Here is a 14,929-nt window from a genome sequence, read left to right on the forward strand (position 1 = left end):
ACTAAAACGTCACTTATTATCAAACTTGCAAAAACTGAAAGGATAATGTGTCAAAACAACTAAAACTCTCATATAGGAAGCATCAGCCAAACTTAAGAAACTAAACTTAACTCGTGTGATCTTTTCTTCCAAGCTGATTAATATTTTCCAGGACCATGAGTATGATAATTTTAGACTCCATATTATCTTTGTAACACATTTCTTGCAAATTTCACAGAAAACTATAGCAAAACAAAAATGAGAACTCTTACAACTTGAAGCCAAAATATGCTAGTGAAATTTAAAGCTACTTTATTTTGGGGGACAAAAAAATGAAAGTAAAGAGGATTTTTATAAAGAAAAAGCAAAGGAATGTCCACTTACAGCTAGAATACTATTTTTAAAAAGCCCTTACGGTACAACAGCTTACCTACTGAGGTCTAAAATGATTCAAGTTCAACAGCTGAAACTACTGCAGAGTAATCCTCCAACAAGTAAAACAAAACAGAAATAAATAATTAAAGGTATTTGTTACAAAAAGCTGGACTCAACTGACTAGGACATGAATTCACATCATAACTGAAGCATAACACTTTCTAATATTTCTATGTCTGTATTCCAGCCATTTTATACATAATTTTTTTTACCTCAAAATTTTCAACGATACAAATCAGGGCTTTTTGTATAAAATATCTTTAGATGTGTATATTCTGTAATGATCACGAAACTCTTTGGCTCTGAAAATTTGTCTATCAGCTCAAAATTTATATACTTGTTTCCTCAATAAAAAATTATTTCCTCTACAGATTTATTCTGTATGAATTCTGACCTAGATTATAAAATATAAGACCAGGGATTATGTCTCATGCCTTGCAGGTACATGGAAACATAAGTAGTTATTAAATGATTATGTTTTCCATATACTATAAAAATAAAACGTAACCTTTTAAAAATATAATGTGATAGGCAGGAAGAGAAATCACCCATCATCTCAAGCATATAGCTTAACTTCTTCATGCTATATTAAATATGCTCTTTCTTACCAGTCTCTTCAAAATAATCATTTTAATGTCCATATAACACTTATCTGCTGGATATCCTTCAGCTTGTCTTCTAACTCCACCACTTCACTGGCACTATTTTTGTCAAGGTCTTTAATCAGTGGTGTGCAGGAGCCAACTTGAACACTGTACTAGAACGGACATTAAATTTTCAGAAAAATCTGGAAGCTGTTTGTTAAACTACTGACAGTCTGAAATTGGCAACAGTGGAAATATTTACACCACAGAAATAGGAAAAGCTAAAAAACAAGAGCATTCCCCTGTCCCCACCTCTTCTCCCAGAGCCTACTGCTAAACACTCACCTGTACACTGTTGATTCTACATAAACTCAATGGACACTTTCCATCCTTATCTCTCAGTTTCTCTCATACTCCTACCTCTTTGGCAGCTGCTTTCTCAGTTTCCTTTACTGGCTCCTCCACCCCTATTTGATCTCTAAATTCAACTGCCTGCTTGATGTCTCTCCTTGATTTTTAAAAATTAACATATCTTAAAATTAAACTCTTGATTGCTCTCCCCCCCACCCCCACCAAACCAATAGGTGCTTAGAAATGGAGCATCATAGAAAGAATTCTGAGTTGGGAATCAGACAGACAGGGGGCCATGTTCCAGTTCTTTAGTTCTTATGGGTAATATGTTTTATCCCTTCAAGCCTATTACTTATCTGTCAAATGGAAATAACAACATACATTTTGCATTTGCAGATGATTAAATGAATTAATAGTATGCAAAGCACCTAGAACAGTTCCTAGCATATAGTAGATGCTCAATAATGGCTACTTATTATTCTATTTTTATGGTCAATAAATGCTTAAATGAATGGATCATTAATTGAGGAGGAGGAGGAGGAGGAAAATAGAAGAATGGCAAAAATGAAAAAGAGGTTCGTGTGTCCTAGCATTCTAAGAAAGGCTGTATCTATCTTCTATAGATCTAAGTACCAAAGAAAATTAATTATATAACACAACTGCTAGCACGGTTAACAAATCTTAAAAATATGTATGCCAAATAATTTGATTTCCATACATTTGCCTGAAAAAATAACCATTGCTATGCAAATAATTAACTAAAATATTACTTTGGGGGGCACCTGGAGGGCTCAGTTGGGTAAGCAACTGCCTTCGGCTCATGTCATGATCCTGGAGTCCCAGGATTGAGTCCCGCATTGGGCTCCCTGCTCAGTGGGGAGTTTGCTTCTCCCTCTGACCCTCTCCCCTCTCATGTTCTCTCCCACTCTCTCTCTCAAATAAATAAATAAAATCTTTAAAAAATATTATTTTGGAAGGTTATTGTTATAGCAAAATTTGGAAACTTTTAAATTAGTAACAACATTAATAGAATTACAATCAATTACTATGGGGCCATTAAAAATTATGCTGGCAGGAATATATAATCACATAGAAATACGGTTATATTTTATTGTAGGACAAGAAAGCAGCTGTATGTAAGTATGATCTCAAACAGAAACAAAAATAGAATATGGTGATGAGATCATGGGCCATTTTCCTTTTCTTTTGTTACCTATATTTTTAATTTTTTCTAAATTTATCAATTAACACCTATACAATAGGAAACAATACAATTCTGTGGTACCTGATCAAGACATTTATTAACCTCAATTATTAGCTTTCTATTCTTAAAATGCCCTTCTAAGACATGCTTGAAAAAGTGCATTTCAAATTTATGGTAAGCTGATTTTAACCAATTTTTCTATGTATTTCCTTTAAAATTTTTCACTAAGATTATCCCTAAATCCACACATAATATTTTGTATATAGTTATTAAATTCAAATCACTACTAAATTTACATTCATAATCTGGACATTACATGTGCAGCACTGTGACATATTTTTTATTTCAGTATTCCATAGATTACATGAGATGTTCAATCCTTTTTATAGAATAAGCTTTGTATTAGATAATTTTGCCCAACTCCAAGCTAATATAAGTGTTCTGAGCACATTTAAGTTAGGCTAGGCTAAGGTGTATTAAATGCATTTTGACTTATGGTATTTTCAACTTACAGTGGGTTTACTAGAATGTAACCCTATCTTAAGTCAAGGAAGATCTGTACTTGTGTGATCCTTTCTTGAGGAAACCCTTCACAGGAACATCTGGCCTAAAACATACATATTCTCTTTTCTTGACTTAGTTTCTTGCCTTTCCAATTAAGCCATTACCATTATATCACATTTCCTTCCTACAGCCCCCTCTTCTTCAGTCTTCAAAATTTGAGCTATAAATCTGTAAGCCAAACTATTCAAGCTGACTTGAAACTTGATTAAAAGAAAATAAAACAAAAACAAAAAAGACACCTAACAACTATCAGAATCCTACAACTTCATGTCAATTACCCATCAAACCACCAATATTATATCTGCTAACATCTAAATATGTTATTTATACCTGAATATTATGCAGGATTTGAAATTATGCAGTAATGTTAATCAAGTAAATGCTACTTCTCACAAAATTCACAGGAAATAGAGTAATGGAACACCACAGAAACCGTGCATGTAGTGTAGTCTGAATATTTTTCTGCCACTGAAAAGAGATAATGGAGCATTTTAGGAAAGGGGGTAGTGGGATCAAATTCATGCTTTTGTTTGTTTTTTTAAAGATTTTATTTATTTATTTGAGAGAGAGAGAGAGAGTGAGATCACGAGCAGGGGAGAAGGGTAGAGGGAGAAGCAGGCCCCCCTGCTGAGCAGGGAGCCTGATGTGGGACTCCATCCCAGGACCTTGGGATCATGACCTGAGCTGAAGTCAGACACTTAACCAACTGAGCTACCCAGGTGCCCTCAATTTTTTTTAAAAGATGACTGACCACAAAATGGAGAGTGGGATGATAAAGATCTGCAAAGAGTCAGTGGAGCACTGATGAGGGCCTGTAGTAGGGTAGTAGGGGTGGAGATGAGGAGATGATGAGTGGAGGAGGCTGTTGCTGCTATTGTTAATCAAGATGATGATGATGGTGGTGGTGGTGGTGGTGGTGGTAGAACTACCATTATATGGAGGCTTATGTGCCAAGCACTGTGCTTAGCACTTTATGTACATTATCTAATTTGATCTTCTCAACAACCCTACATCTTAGGTGCTGCTACTATTCCCCATTTCCCAATAAAGACATTAAGGTTTAAGAAGTTACGTAACTTGCCCAAACACATACAACTGGTAAATACAAAAGTTGTGAGGGTGCCTGGGTGGCTCAGTCTTAAATCTACAAAAAAAAAAAAAAAAAAAAAAAGTTGTGAGTTAAGTTAGTATAGAATCAGTTGTATTTATCTGCCCCAGAAACCTGTCCAATTCTCTCCTTCTTTCGGTAACAGAATCTTGCTTTGAGAGGGAAGGTAGATGTGGGAACTACTCTTTCCTCCTTACATATAATACTGATGAAATCAATTAAATCAGTTAATTAATTCAGATGTCCTGTGTTTTCCTGACCAAGGGGCCTTTCCTGACTAAGAAGGCCCTTTCCTGTCTGACTTTCCAGGTATGAGGACCATTTCTTTGATTCTGACAAATATTTGTTTTTATTACCTTTTATCTCATATTATAAATGGAGATTTGACATTTCTCTAAATCTCTTTGGGATTCTGTCCCTAGCCACTCCACATACATGAATGCCAAAATCCCTAGTAAGACTCAGTTGAGCTTGGGTAACCAATACGATGAAAGGTATTTATCTTTGCCCCCCAAAAATTTACTTGCAAAATTGAGTCTTTTTACCTGCATATCTTTATATGTCATTATACCTGGGTCAATCATTGCTACCATGTGGAGACACTGTCAACAAACAAAAATAGCAGAATGCAGAGACAGAAAGATTTTCCAGTTATTGAGCAAAAAAAATTCCTTTTTTGCTTATTTGCATTTCTGTGGCTTATATCTTAAAGCAAACTAATTTAGAAGTTGGTGCCAGAAAATAGGATGATACAAGTGACAGAATCTCAAATGTAAAACTTTTTTTAAAAGATTTTATTTATTTATTTGAGAGAGGGAGAGAGAGAGCGAGAAACAGCATGAGAGGGGAGAGGGCCAGAGGGAGAAGCAGGCTCCCTGCTGAGCTGGGAACCCGATGTGGGACTTGATCCCAGGACTCTGGGATCATGACCTGAGCCAAAGGCAGACGCTTAACCAACTGAGCCACTCAGGCGCCCTCAAATGTAAAACTTCTTAGCAAAGAAAGAGTGCAGGGTAGTGAAAGTCTCCTCATCCCCTAACAGGAAGTTGGAACTCCTTACTGTGCATTTAAACTGTAGCCTATTGTCCTGAAACTGAGACCACCTAACTAAGGACGCTGATGCTTTAAGAGAACGTGGTATGAAAAGAAGGTGCTGGTTACTTCTTACTGCCTTCAGTACACCCTACAAGAAAGACACAAGTTGGCAAGTTTGAAAGTAGAAAGGACACAAATACAATTAGGTAAGAGGTGTTCTTCTCAATTATCACCAACAAGCCAAAAAAGAATCAGATAATCGTACTTCTTGAGGAATTACAGAACTCTATGAACCACGAAATAAGACAGGGAAAGCAGGAGATGGGTCCAGACTGGGTCCTGGAAAGAGGAAGCTTGATCACCTATGACCATGTCCAACATTTATAAATGTTGGATGAGTTCTTAGTTCCTATATTTATTTAATTTAAATCTTATCCTTCTCATAAAAATGTCTCTATTTGAATTCTCTTCATATTTTTCTAAGTGTTTACTCTGCATATAACTAGGTTATATTCTTTATTCTGATTTCTAAAATTCTGATGCAAAATATGAAGAAACATATATAAAACTGATTACATATAATTTACAGAATAAACTACACAAAAAAGGGAATGGTAGATAAATACAAATGTAAGAGAGTTACTCTGTCCACTATTCTCACAATGCCCCTTGTTCCCCATTCAGAACAAATTAAGCTTATCCTGTTCTTATTTAGATGTAGAGAATTAAAACAGTAAAGTTACTGTCTCAAGGCATTCCTACCTCTATCTCTGGCCAACCTATCTTCCATAATAACAGAAAGAATCAAACCTACTCTTTCTGTCTCAACTTGAAATTTAAAATATATATTCTCAGTGGACATTGTTTTAAGTGGCAGTTATGTATCACTGAGGTGATATATTGATAAACTTAAGGTATATGATGGAACAAAAATTGATTTTTTGAAAGTTGGCTTGATAATCTAGCCACCAATTATAATATATAGTCTGTAAAACCAAATTCAAAAAGAAAAATCTATATATAAGAGCCTTTTGGAACACAACCCTATCACAAGCTGATCAATTAAATCTTCCCAAGTTGACATCATTACATATCACATAGAAATACTTTAATTAATGATTACTCTCAGAGAATAATGTAATCCAACCTCATTTTTTTTCAGAATACTGATAAAAATGTCAACTAGAATTATGTTTAATGCCAATTTAAAGATCCAACAAAAAGTTAATGTTAAGAGAAAATCTCTAAGTACATGTGATGATCAATGACTTCTGATAGAAGTTTTAAGAAATTAGAATAAAGAAATGATAGCACCCTTTTAGAGAAAATTATATGATATAATGTGAAGGTAAATGTGTTACTAACCTGCCTTAAATTTGTCAGAAGTATATTCTTATATAGCCAGACACATTACACAGAATCTGATATGATAATAACAAGTCCATCCAGGCCTACATTTACTCAGCTAAAAGATGATTTTTAGGATACTAAAACTAAACAAAATCCTGAGACAGCTCATACAATACAAAACATAGAAGCAAGAAAGATTCAATTATTCAACTAAATTAGAAAAAAAATTTAAAAACCCCAAATATATGTATCACTGAATCAGACTATTTCTTTATAATCAACCTGGGACTGTAACAGACCCACATAATGACACCATTATGAACATTAAAATTATAAGATCCTCACTTTTTTCATTAGTTGTCCATGAAGCATTTAACCATTTAATATTATAGAGACTCCATCCTGAAAAGCCTCCTAAATTTTCCTTGGAAAAATGGCCAACATTTTCTCCCATCAAAGAAGAGTTAATTTTATAACTCAAGATTTATAGAACAATGACCAAATTCTGAGAGAAGACCAAAGTGGAGATTCAATTTTATGAAAGTAAAAAGTTATTTTAGGCTTTATTTCCAATTTAGAAAACACATAAAATCATAAGATGAGCAGAAAAACAATTCAGTTGCTTGCCTCATCCATTTACTTCACTATGAGCCCCAGCTCACCTAAGAAAACCGCAGTGGCATTGAGTGGGTTAACAAGAGAAAGAGTAAGCGTGAGGTTGGCAGCACAGGCGGGCACGCACACCTCTCCTGTCACCTTCCCTGTAACAGGCCTGACTACATGGAGGCAGAGCCCCAGCACTCTAAGACACAGCTATAGGCACAGTAATCGTCAGTGTATGTATACATATCAACTTACTGTCCAGCTTGTTTGCGGTCATGTGTGTTATAATCAATCTCTTACGAGTGATGTCAACATCATCAAAGAAAAAGTTTAGGATCTGAAGAGCTGCTACTGACAGAATCAGCTTTTGGTCAGACTAACATTTAAAACAATGAAATACTAAACCAAACAGTATTTTCAAGTCTGCCTAATTAAAGTATTACCTAGCCATTCAAACTAACTGATTGGTCTTATTTTGGCAATAAAACTTTGAAGTAAAGGATTAAATATTATTAAAGATTACAGGCATATATCATTTTATTGCACTTCACAGATATCACATTTTTTTACAAACTGAAGGTTTGTGGCAACCCTCTGTCCAGCAAGTCCACCAGCACCATTTTTCCAACAGCATTTGCTCACTTCATGTCTCTGTCTCACATTTTGGTAATTCTCACAATATTTCAAATTTATTCATTATTACTATGTTTGTTATGGTGATCTATGATCAGTGATTATGACTTTCTGAAAGCTCAGCTAACAGTCAGCATTTTTTTAGCAATAAAGTATTTTTTAATCAAGGTTAAATTGCTTTTTAGACATAATGCAATTGCACATTTAATTGTCTACAGTATAGTGTAAACATAACTAGACAGTAAGCTTCTTTGGGGCAAGAGCTACAAGATCCCTATTATCTCCCTGAATTTGTGAAAGAACTATTTTATTATATCCTGTACCCACCACTAGCCATAGACCTGGTACAAATAAATACTACATAAAATACATTTATAGAATGAAGAATTCCTTGTAACGCATAGAATGCAGTCTTGCTTCAGTCTCAATCCCATTTTCCACCTTGCAGGCAGAGAAAAAAAAAATTTGTTTTTCATGAAGGCACCAAACTTCATTGCTCTCATGCCAAAAACCCTTTCACGGCTTTGCACTGCCATTTAGATAAAAGTTCCTTAGGAAAAATCCTCTTTATCTGCCCCCAGCTTACCACATCTACCTCTGGCCCTCTATTCCCACCTCTCCCACACTGTCCCAAAGACAGCGAACTGGTGTTCTGCTGCCTCCAAGCCTGGACACCCAGAGCTCCCTCTACTTGGACTGTCCTTGATCTAACATTGCTCTGTGGATTTGTCTAAAATGCCACCTCCTTCAAGAAGCATTCTGCCCATCTCCCATCTTTTTTAGCCGGCTTGCCCTCACAGTACTTCTGGGAAAGAATGAAAATTTTGCTCCTCTGAGAATAGTGGTCACCAAATATGATAGAAAACTAATATAAGGGGCACCTGGGTGGCCTAGTTGGTTAAGCGTCCGATCCTTGATTTCGGCTCAAGTCATGATCTCAGGGTCATGAGATCGACCCCTGCGTTGGGCTCTGCACTGGGTGTGAAGCCTGCTTGAGTTTCTCCCTCTTCCTCTGCCCTCTCCCACGCTTGTGCTCTCTCTCTCTCTCTTCAAAAATTTCAAAATCTCTCTCTTCAAAAACTAATATAAGTTGGAGGGAGTAATTTCTGGTGTTAGGATGACTGCAGAACATGTGATTTGGGATCAAATTTAAGAGGCTGTACTGTACAAATATTAGAAATATCTAATTTCTTGAATTTAGGAATTTATGAAGGTCACAGATTATATTCTCTGTAAAAACCAAGGATCTGGAATATTATATATATTATGTAATGTCCATATTTTCTCACATGCTAGCAGATTCTGTCACATTAAATAACAGTGACATAAATAAAACACATCTACTAAAACAATGGCCTGTATTACATGTGTTCATAAATTTCTGTTTCCTCAGAAGCATATCTAACACAGATGTTTGTTTTTTACTGTAGTATTTATGTCATGTATCTTAACTTTGATACCTTTTTCCAAGTGGAATGCTAATATTATTTCATTTTGTTGGTATAAAATTAGTTCTGTGAGAACGGAAGCCTTATAGGTACATGAGTCACCATAAAATTACCATTCTCAGTCTCAAGCTCATTATGATTTAGGAGACACTGCAGGAGTCAAAAGCAAATGTACGGAAACAGAAGGATGAAAGAAAATCACGGAAGTTCTGATTGGGAGAGTATAAAGGAAGTTGTGATAAAAATATCAGGAAGTCAGAGATTTGAAGAAGCAGTAGAGAGTCTCTTGCTGGCTTTATCAAAGCAAACAAACATGTTGTGAACTGCCTATGGAGGAGGTCAGGTGGCAAGAACCCGACAACTTCCAGGAGCTGAAAGCCTCCCCAGGCAACATCAAGCAAGAAAATGGGAATTTTGATCTTAATCTATTAGGGAACTAAATTTTGCTAACAACCAGTGAGTGTATAAGAGGACATCAAACCTCGGCTAAGATCATAGCCCCAACTGAAATCTTAAGCAAAGGCCCCAACTAAGTTCGCCTAGACTCCTGACCCACAGAAATTATGAGATAATAAATTTGCATTGTTTTAAGCCACTGACTTTGTGGTAATTTATTAAACAGCAATGGAAAACCAATACATTATGCTTTATAACCAAGAAAATATTGCTGTTACATGTGTCTGCTTACAAATCTCATCTACATCAAACATTTTTTTTTTCAAAATACACTTTCTTTTCTATATAAGCTAGCAATGAGCTTCCATTTTCATGAAATCTGGACACTTTGAATTTGTTATCAAAGCATTTTATCTGCAAGCTTTCATTTAATTAAAAATATATCTGAAAGGGAAAACTGAATTTAAACATGTATTTCCCTAACTTTTTGGAATCATATTTTATTTTATTTTTTGGGGGGGGCGGAGTGGAGGAAGGGGCAGAGAAAGAGGGAGAAAGAGGATCTTAAGCAGACTCCATGCCCAGCACAGAGCCCGACACGGGGCTGAATCTCACAACCTGAGCCCAAATCAAGAGTTGGATGTTTAACCAACTGAGCCACTCAGGCGCCCCTGGAATCATATTTTAAAAACATACTATTTTAGAAAATATTTATTATATCCTATGCTTAGAAAAAAAGATATACATTTAACATACTTATTTATATTTTCAGTATTTATATTAATCACTAAAATATATCATATTAAAGAATACATCATTATTGTGATAGCATACTGACTCATTGTGTGAATATTTTCATATGATATGTAATATGTGGAGAAAGAAGAGATAGACGATTCACATTCAAAATGTCATTTAAGATTATATAATAATAAATTCTCCAATGTAACAATCTGTTTTCATATCTAAATCTGTCATCTAGTGAAGCTGGGGGAAAAGTTTGGTGATATTACCCATCATACAGTCACAGGGCAAAATAAGCTACCTTTTAGTATTTTCAGAATGTAACAATTCAAATTTTGTTCTGTGCTTCTGTCAAACAGGAAATTTGTAACTAAAATTTTTAACACCCAGATAGAGATTTGTATTGTCAGTTGCTTTATTAACCTTTTTTGGTACAATTCCAAACAAATCTGGTCTTTTAAAAAAAAATCTACTTTAAGTTAGCCTACCTTCCACACTCAATGTCCCCATTTTAGACTCCAGGAAATCAAATAATGTGCTTGGTGCCGAAGGTCTTGCATTTCCCAGTTCCTCTTCTTCTTCAGATCTTATTCTCCCCCTTCCTTTTCCTTTACCTGAAGAAGTAAAGCAAGATATATTTATTGTACATACAAAAACAAATGGAGAAAACACACTAAAATATAATCATTGGTCACCTTAAGTTTGATTTTGTATTTCTTTTCATATTTTTCTGTATATTCTACATCTTTTAAACAAAAAAGTTTTTTTTTTTTTTTTTTTTTTTTTTTTTAAAGATTTTATTTATTTATTTGACAGAGAGAGGCACAGTGAGAGAGGGAACACAAGCAGGGGGAGTGAGAGAGGGAGAAGCAGGCTTCCCGCCGAGCAGGGAGCCCGATGTGGGGCTCGATCCCAGGACCCTGGGATCATGACCTGAACTGAAGGCAGACGCTTAACAACTGAGCCACCCAGGCGCCCCAAAAAAGTTTTTAAATGATTATATTAACTAGCACCTTTAGTCTTCTAAATGATCTATTTGGAAATTTGAATTTGTTCATGTAAGTAATCTTTTAAGAGAAAAAAATCATTTTTATAAAATTTTTCTTTAACTATTTATCCTTTAAAAGAATATAGGATTAAGGCTTGAATGACTAAAGAATAACACTAAGTAAAAGTCCTGTGCTTGTTAGTTTTAAAAAGTTTGCAGACTAGTAATTTATGTAAGGGGCACAGTTCTAGAAATAATGAATAGAACTATTCACTTCATATCGTATTTTCTCTACTACTTATAACAACCCTGTTAAATAAGATATTATTAGACCTACTTTACATAAAGATGAAGATAAACAGAACTGGAGTAACTTGAACAAGTTTCCATGGTTCCAAAATTGGTGCTCCTTCCACTTACCACAAAGAGAAATGAATTTATAACCCCCACTCCTTCACAATAAAACCTCAGCCTGAAAAGCAAACAATACTATCTGGCACATTGCTTAATGAATTCTACCTCTCAGAGGTGGTCCTGTAACAGGTTTGTGTTTATTGCTGTTAAGAAGTACATTCAGTGCTGCTTCTAAGTTGTTGCCATGATCCATAAGAGCTTGCCTCGATGCTTCTTTACTGAAGCCCATTTCTGTTATGTGTTTCAGAGCCTTCTCATCAACCTGTAAGAAATTAAGAGCAAAGCTGTGCTGATGGCCATAAATAAGCAAGGTATAAGTTTTCAACTATACACTGTTTTTTAACTAAAATTTACATCTCCTGCTTATGGAAAAAATGTCATACTAATACAGCATTCACTTGCTGCTTTTTCATACCAACAGTCAAGAAAAAATCTGTATGATATGTGGGGTTGTACCTCTGGTACTCTCTGACTTCACAACTATCATTACAAATGCAAGAAAGAAAGAAAGGAAGAAAGGAAGAAAGAAAGAAAAAAGAAAGAAAGAAAGAAAAAGAAAGAAAGAAAAAAAATGGTGTCAGAATAAAGCTTCTGAAAATTATACAGTGAAAACTACATAATGAAAATTTTTCTTGGTTGATACTTCTATATCCTCAAAAGTCAATGTATTAATATAGGACTTCTCCAAAATTGCAAACTATAAAATGAAGTTAACAAAATGGTACTATCTCAGTAGCTTTATTTTTTTTTTAACTCCGTTTCAGTATTCTTTCTATATTCATTAGCAACACTATCTATGGTGCTTTGACAGCCTGTACCTCAAACAGGAAAATCTACTTCATAAATGCCAGAACCCAAAATCTCCTTGAAAAATCTAGAGCTGAGTAGAATTCAAGAACTTTTTAAGTAATACAAACATATCCCATAAAGAAACTTCTTGAACCACTGCCAGCTGAGGAATATATAACTAACGTATACATCTAAGAGTTAAGATTGATAGGCTTTAAGATAACATATACATCACATACATGTTGCAGACAGCCACTCTGATACCTTTGTAGACAATGATAAAAGCATAGTACTTTTCTCCAAACCATGACTGCATCCTTCAAACACAAAATCCTTTCTAAACACAGTAGCTATTATCAATAGATCAGAGTTGACAAGTGAGAGAAAATCTAGATCCTTACTATGCATATGCTAAAGTAAACATAAAAAGGACTGGACATCAAAACTAAAATGCATCTTTCCTATTCAAAAACTTATCTGAATGTAAAAAAAAATTATCAAACTTTCTAAAACTTTTCTCTCCCCCAATTATCTCTCAAATAAATACCTAATTAAGAATATTATTCCATACATAGAACTTGATCAAAAATATTTTTAATAATCAATTAATACCTGATCTTGGTATAATTTATTCTACCTTCCTTGAGGATCTGATTTTCAGTTAACCATACTCCCAATCAAGGAAATGGCAGGGCCCTGCTCTCTCTGAGAGCTGTAGGGGAGACCTCTGCTCGCCTCTTCTAACTTCTGTTGTTTGCTGGCAACCTTGGCATTTCTTGGCTTGTAGATGTACCATTCTAGTTACATGGCCATCTTCTTGCTGTGTATCTTCAGGTTACCTGCCCTGTTTATATCAGTCTCTCAGTCTACATTTCCCCTCTTTATAAGAAGAACAGTCATATTGAACTAGAGTCCACCTTCTTTTTTTACTTGATACCTCTGTAAAGACCCTCTTTCCAAATATAGTCACATTTTAAGGTACTGGTGGTTAGGACTTCAACACATCTGGGGAGGTACAATTCAACCCATAATACCAACTATTATCAAAAATTATTTTAAGAACCTATTGCCTGACATTCCAATCAAATCTTCCTTAAATTATTGAAAATAAGGAATTGAAAACTGTCCAACCTGCAAAAGAATTTGGTAGTCATTAGAATAATTGATGTACATTCAAATTTATACTGGTATTACAAATTGTCCTTTTGATGATCTCCTTCATTTTGAATAATAGCTTTGCTGGATATATGGTTCTTGGTTAACAGGTTTTTTGTTTTTTTTTTTTTCCTTTCAGTACTTTCAAGATATCACCCCACTGATTTCTTGCTTTCATAGGTTCTGATCAGATATTGTTCATATATCTTTCAGGATCCCTTGAATTTGATGAGTTGCTCCTCTCTTGAAGCGTTCAAGATTTCTCTGTCTTTAGCTTTCAACAACTTGATTATAATGTGTCTTGGTGTGTCTCTCTCCTTAAGTTTATTCTATTGGAGTTCGCTGAACTTGGATTTGTAGATTCAAAATTTCATCTAATTGGGGAATTTGTGGCCACTGTTTCTTCAAATAGTTTTTCTGTTCCTCTGTCTCTTCTCCTTTTGGGATTCCCATACATAATGTGTATGCTGGTACATTTGATGGTACCCCCATAAGTCCCTTATCCTCTATTTTTCTTCACTCTTCTCTCTGCATCTTAGACCTGATAATTTCAATGCCCTATATTAAAGTTCACTGATTCTTTCCCTTGCCTGTTCCAGTCTGATATTGAATCTGCTAATTAAATTTTTTTATTTCAGCTACTGTACTTTTCTGCTTCAGAAATCCTATTTGGTTTCTTTTTAATAATTTCTCTCTCTTTTTTTTTCTCATTATGTTCAGTCAGCCAATATATAGTGCATCATTAGTTTTTGATGTAGCATTCAATGATTCATTAGTTGAGTATAACAACCAGTGCTCATATTCCCTATTTGTTCATATATTGTTTTCTTAATTTCTTTTAGTTCTTTGTCAATGGTTCCCTTCAGACCTTTGAGCATATTTAAGATAGTTTATTTAAAGTCTTTGTTTAGTAAGTCTAATGTCTGGGCTTCTTTAGGGATGATTTCTGTCAATTTCTTTTTTTCCTATGATGGGTCATACTTTGCTGTTTTTTGATATGCTTTGTAATTTTTTGTTGTTGTTGGGAACTGGACATTTTGAATACTATAATGGCAATAATTTTGAAAATCAGATTCTCCCTCCTCCTCAGAGACTGCTGTTGTTACTAGACGAAAGCTGCTATTGTAAGTTTATTTAGTGACTTTTCCA

At 34.8% G+C, this 14,929-nt stretch overlaps 1 protein-coding gene across 4 annotated transcripts in view; it reads right to left on the minus strand.

Moving 5' to 3' along the window:
• TDRD3 (tudor domain containing 3) overlaps positions 1-14,929 on the minus strand; it is a 156,129-nt gene that overhangs the window by 46,088 nt on the left and 95,112 nt on the right. For all 4 annotated transcript variants that reach the window (XM_036085418.2, XM_036085417.2, XM_078070280.1 and 1 more), the window contains exons 9-10: positions 11,942-12,098; positions 10,923-11,048 (exon numbers count right to left, since the gene is read on the minus strand). In XM_036085418.2, the coding sequence (XP_035941311.1) occupies positions 10,923-11,048; positions 11,942-12,098 (283 nt within the window). The remainder of the gene's footprint in view (positions 1-10,922; positions 11,049-11,941; positions 12,099-14,929) is intronic.

This window comes from Halichoerus grypus, chromosome 4 (genome assembly GCF_964656455.1).
Source record: "Halichoerus grypus chromosome 4, mHalGry1.hap1.1, whole genome shotgun sequence".
Taxonomy (NCBI): domain Eukaryota; kingdom Metazoa; phylum Chordata; class Mammalia; order Carnivora; family Phocidae; genus Halichoerus; species Halichoerus grypus.